Here is a 6,000-nt window from a genome sequence, read left to right on the forward strand (position 1 = left end):
CCGAAGAAGAGTCTCGACGCGTTTTGAATCAAAAGCTCCCCGAGTCTCAGTGTAAGCGGAGATGACAGTTATATTTTTGTTTTTGTCGTTAACAATGGCACAAACGTATTCATTTGTGTCATGGGGGGCTACTTCAACTTCAGCATAAGTAAGATCTTTTCTTATTCCCAGTATGGCGCGGCTGTTTCCGCATGTTCTCTTTGAAGTGATAAACGTGTATCCCGAAATTTTAAAATTTGAATAATCGCTAATCTTAGGTTCCGTTATAGCTAGTACAGGAAAACGGTACTTGAAAACAAGTTGTTTAAAATCAGAAAGTTTTGATCTGAGTCCATTTGCATTCCATTGAAATACCGTTGTTGCACTCAAACTATCTTGAAAACATTCTACTTTATCCAGGCAAAAAGGAGAGGACTGATTAAATCAAGTCCTTTCTGGATCATTTTAGCCCATTCTGATTGCTGAGTATTTAAGAAACGACTTATGATATCAATTATGATTCTGAGGGCAGAGCTGAATATGGACTCACCGTCATTCGCGATATTTGGCTCAGAAGTACAGCTTACTGGTTTCGCGGTTTTCTCACGTGCATTCAAGTACTCTCTATGTGGAGTTTCGGAGGAGGTTCCTTTTATAGGTGGTGGTGGTGAGATAGAGTGTATGGTGTCGTTCTTCAATACAGGTGCCGACTGAGGTTCTACCGATTTCAAGGAGTCACTGTACGTGCGCTTCACAGCATTCTGGCTCAAACTCTGGTTGACTTGGACGTCTTCTTTGCTGGTTGATGGGAGGGAAGGAAAGTCATTCAGATCGCGTGGTTGGGACTGTTGGTTCTGGTGGGTTGTCTCGTGTTGAACGTGAGCCTGTGAGTTATTCGATACTGTTGTGTGGCCTTGTCTTCGAACTTCTGCTAGCCTTTTTTGTTCGATCCGTTTCGGGCACCCTTGAGCTAGCGCCTCATGACAGCTTCCACAGTTAATGCATTTTGGCTCTACAGATTCGCAGGCATTTCGATCGTGTTTTCCTCCACATCGACTGCAAATTGTTTCGCGGAAGCATGCAACAGTCTTGTGGCCGTAGCGGCCACAGTTTGTACACTGTAAAGGGCGTTCTTCGAAGGGAAAGACTCGATAGCGGACACGAGAAAGAAGAGCGTAATCCGGCAGTTGTGTGGTTGCAAACTGTACCTTCACAACGGATGATTTTCCAAGTCTTCGGGCATGCAGAATGGGCACTGGTTCGGCACTCAGCTCATCTTGTAGTTGCATGTCGGTGATCTCTTGATCTACGCCCTTTATGATACCTACTGCTGCTGAGCGTGGACACGGTTCATAAGCCCTCACGTCTACTTGGCATAGTGTGGTAACCTTGAGAAGGAGTTTCGTTGCGTAGGCATTACGAGTATCAACCGCTATCAGATTTAGTCGCTTGTTGGGGCGGATCATTAGGATACATTCCTGACATATTGTCTCCAGCGCTTCCGAAAGTTTTAGGCTACTTAGTTTGGTAAGACAGACAGCAGGATTTGCGGGTATAAAAATGACAGTCAAACCTGTCTCTTGAAGTTGATTCACCTCCCCGTTGTTTTCGTGCTGACACTTCCGCTTCCGTGACGTGTAGACAGTGAAGCCATCGTCGTCGGCGTTCGAAGAAGCTTGCATGTGATCCATGTTGACTTGTGGCTCACGCTGCGCAGGAGTGATGTTAGCAGACTGTGAGTCTTCATTGTTGAATGTACCTGGCGGCTTGGTTGCTTGACTGCATGGGTCCACCGAGTATAAATGGTCCATAGGTTCTTCGGTGGGAATCAGAGGTGTCTGACCATTTTGTGTGTACTCGTCCATTGCGGTCTTCTTCAGAGCCCTTGGTCTCTGGGCCTGAGTCCGGAATGCTCTTTTTTGGCCTCAAACTCTCAAAAATAGGCAGTTGGTTCAGCAGTTTACGAAAAAAAAATTTAGGACAAGCGGTCTGGAACGTCCTTCGCTCACTTACTCTTCGTCGTCCTCCTCAACTGAATTCGATCCATGGGTTCACTTGCCCTTCTTCTTTTCCATCTTCTTTTCCACATTGAGTCACATCATCACAAGGGGCATACGCCCTACGTACCCTCCCCTCCTCCCCCTCAAGAGCTGCGCTCTGATTCGGCATTACAGGGATTTGTAAACGTCTTTAATTCTTTTTAGTTTCCCATCTAACTATACTTCATGAATTTCCTTTTCCATTTTCGGTAGGCTTTTCACTATCGAGAAGTTCATTTTAGTTATTGTCGGCAAATGAAAATAATGAAAAAAAAACATTCAAATATACCTGAACTTTTCAGTGCCATGACGTCAATGGCGGGCAGGCTTGCCAGTCGAGCAAACAGTCTAAAAGAAAGGACTGTTTCAAGCTTTTGTTCGCTGGTGTACGGATACAAGAGCGAGTTTCCAAAGCATTCATTTGACGTCATGAAACGGCTTAAAATCAGTTGGGAACAAAGTCTACAGTCCAAAGAGTGAACCCTTGGCTTCTGCTGGCGTCACATTTTTCATTGTTTGCGGTAGACACTTTCAGTTTGAAAAACACGGTGGGAAACGAAATTTTAAATTCAATTACTTCGTGAAAAAAAAGAAAAGAACACCAACATTTCTGCTAGTATTTCAGCGATGTTTGTTAGAATGTTTAGCAAATTTTCAGGCAAATCGGGGACCATGAAGAAATCGCCGAGTGACGACTCTAGGGCTACTTTTCAGACATTGTTATCACCCCTCCTCTCATATTTGCAAAAAAAGTTTAAAGGGCCTCCTTTTGAAGAGGAGGCGATGATTTTTACACGTTTCTCATTGCTCAACAAATAGTCATTAATTTACTGTCTCCACGTGTTGACACCTGCAGCCCGTTATGACAATTTCTCGTGCGTGTTGGACACACCTCTTTTGATTTTGTCTCTTTTCAATTTCTTTGATATGAAGGGGAAACTGAAGCAGTTTTGTATTTGAGAAAAAGAAACACCTAAATCATGTCTATTTGACCTCCAGGATTATGAATATGAAACTTAATTTTCAAATTGATGCGCCAATTAGCCACAACAGCGCTTTTAAAATAGCCCCTCCTTCCAGTCGCGTTCGGTGATAGGAGGTAATTATGACTAGGGTGCCTCAATGACCTTCTGTTTAGAGTGATGCCACCCTTTGTAGTACCCGATGCCGACAGCACGTGCTCACGGGGAAAATATAAAGAAATCGACGAAAACAAAATGTCGCCATAGCACAGTCAGCGCCACAGACGCGTGCAGGGACACGCTCTTTCACTCGCTTCTGAACAAAAACTAAATGTAAAAGTGGGAACAAAATGGCCAGATGTCTCCACCCTAATCATAGAGAAATCTTAACGTTTCCGCGCTTTCTGCAAGCCCTACCCGTTCAGTCAAAAGCTTTGCACGCGTTTCTTCACAAGCGGCACGCGCAGGGCAGTTGAAACCTCTGGGTCTAGCGTCACATCCTGCAATTGGTTTCTTTTTTCTCGCGTCTATTGATACGTTCAGATGAAATGGTTGTGGTGTTCTTCACAAGACAAATATACTTTAGAATTCACGTCTGTTTTTTAAAGGACCTCGTCAGCATCCCTTAAATTACTATCAAGACAAAAAATAATTCGGTACCATTCTTTTTCATTTACTTCAAGCCAAGTATAAGGCAGGTAAAGCGGTCAATTTATTCATTTGATTGTGGATTAAATTGAGCGAAACCTCCAGGTGTGGCTATAATACAGCTTCGTAGTGGTGATTCTTTCTCAGAATATGAAAGCTTAGAACTACTAAATGAACTGCGCTTAAGAGTACCTGCCCTCTGTTCCTCCACATTGTTGTGGGCGCCGCCATTTTGGGTCGTAGGCAAAGCAGACGCAACTGTCGGTCGTCATGATTCAAAAGTTCGACTTTCTCAGCATTAGGTTCGGTGTTAGGAAGCTCATCTAATATTGCTTTGCTCTGACGCGAACGGTTTATACATTTCTGAAGGGCGGGAAAACGTTTCCTGTGATATCGGATAAACCTTCAGATAACTGGCAACCGTGATTTTAAGCCAGATGCTGGGCATGTGTCGTTACTCTGAAGCGTAGCTTATTTAGTGGCACTATGAGAGCTCATGCAGCCTGCAAGCTGGCTCTCGTCGGAACTTTGTTTCCAGACCTGAATCGCTAAGGGAAGAACGGAAGGATATCAAGCTATGAGCATTTTTGGTGGTAGCCTTCCGAGATTTTGCTGAATGCCAAAAGGTTAACGTAAAATCTACACATGGTGTTTCACACACCATGCAGAGCTCTCCTTAGCCAATGGCTTCTGCTATTTCGATTGCTTGGGGTACAGTAAGCGCATTTAGGGAGCATTAATTTGAACTCCAGACGATTGCACCCGCGAAGTCGATAAAACAACACTAGCCAGAGATGGGCCCATGGAATGGTATGCTACCACCAGGAATGGTAGTATTTGAAATACAAGCATTTAAAAAGACGCATTTAGAACACCTGGAGTATTTTATGTTTTACATTCAATTGCGCATTTAAAATTGTTTATTTAATTTGAATACTGATATTTTGTTATTTAGAATACAAATACAATTACATACAGATTTGGGATTTATTCGCAATGTCTCGGTTTGAGCGTACTCAACATAAAAGAACAATAAAAAAGACAAACGAATTTTCCAATATTCATTTTCTTAAAATCTAAAAACCCTTGGATGCTTATCACCATACCGCTGCAGCGGCCACTTTTCAAAACGAACCTTTTTTTTTAAGAACGCATTTCAGGTCAATGAAAGGTTTTACGTCGAGTATACACTGATTTTCCACGGTGCTTCTTCGTAGCGCTAAGCGCCTAGATTATTTCTTGTCTATCGCTCCTGCCTCTCCTTTATGTTGGACTGGCAGTCACTTCTTCTGGGAGTTCTAAGCTTTTCCCGTATACATGGGTTGCACGGGACGTCATTCACAGAGTTCTCCGATGACCACCAGAGACGAGGGCAAGAAGGAGCTCCCCCCTTATATTAGGACCCTCTTTCGTGCCTCCCGGATTTCCACTAGCGTCGCTATTCTCCTCCCAGAAGATTAGAAAAGATTAACCCGTCACTCCAAACTCTTACTAAAGCAGCTTCTCTCTCCTCCTCTTACATGGTGGTCAAAAGTATAAGATGTGCAACCCTCGTGTAGAGGTTACGAATGAAGACGAGCCCTAGCTGCAACCGCTGACCCGGAATTCCCGTGGAACATGTGTCAGCCCACGCTCGGTCGTGGGGCGATTGTGCACGAACTAAAGTGTACGGACCGTGCTAGTCTACGAGCTGTTGACTCGGGAGGCACCAATGCATTGTAACGCGTCTAGCTCTCTGTGCGCATGCAGTCATTCGGGTCAAAAATAAAGGTCTTTAACTTTCGAGACTTATCTAGTGCACAAAAGTTTGGAAACAGGAGGGCTTGCGCGTCCGCGGGTTGGTAGGTAAAAGCTATTTACTAAAACGTCACAAAGCTACTTGAACTAAAATTTTTTTTTGTCTATTTCCATGTAAATTTTTTCTACCCTTTGTCTCCTTGTAACACTTTCTTTATCCTTTCTCAGCAAGACCCGTAGCCGGCTGAATCGTACTCTTCTGCTGTAATAAAGACATTCCAGACAACAAAAATCAACAATTTTGTTTAGATTGTATACTCCACATTGTAATGAAATTCAATAAGCTTACTTAGGCGGGGGGGGGGGGGGGGGGGGGGCTCGAGTTTTTCAATTGATGGGAAGTTGCTTTTTCACTCTAACGTACCACTTTTCAGTAAATCACAATTTTGTATTATGTACTTCTTATAACGTGTTAGACCTCTTTCGAAAGTCTGTATTATGTTGGAAGTCGTGGAATCCCTGCACAATCGCGCACACAACCACGAGCGTCTTGCGTCCGACTCAACGTCGGTTCGACCCAACGAAGTAGAGGGGCTTAGAGCGATACACTGGTAACCCGGTCAACTGGCAAAAGT

At 43.8% G+C, this 6,000-nt stretch overlaps 1 protein-coding gene across 1 annotated transcript in view; it reads right to left on the reverse strand.

Annotated features, from left to right (window-relative positions):
• LOC120851100 (flocculation protein FLO11-like) overlaps positions 1 to 1,844 on the reverse strand; it is a 46,397-nt gene extending 44,553 nt beyond the window's left edge. The window contains exon 1 of the mRNA XM_040223653.2: positions 1,553 to 1,844. Within this exon, the coding sequence (XP_040079587.2) occupies positions 1,553 to 1,844 (292 nt within the window). The remainder of the gene's footprint in view (positions 1 to 1,552) is intronic.
• Positions 1,845 to 6,000: the final 4,156 nt, after the last annotated feature.

This window comes from Ixodes scapularis, unplaced genomic scaffold, assembly GCF_016920785.2.
Source record: "Ixodes scapularis isolate PalLabHiFi unplaced genomic scaffold, ASM1692078v2 PGA_scaffold1__304_contigs__length_218370807, whole genome shotgun sequence".
Taxonomy (NCBI): domain Eukaryota; kingdom Metazoa; phylum Arthropoda; class Arachnida; order Ixodida; family Ixodidae; genus Ixodes; species Ixodes scapularis.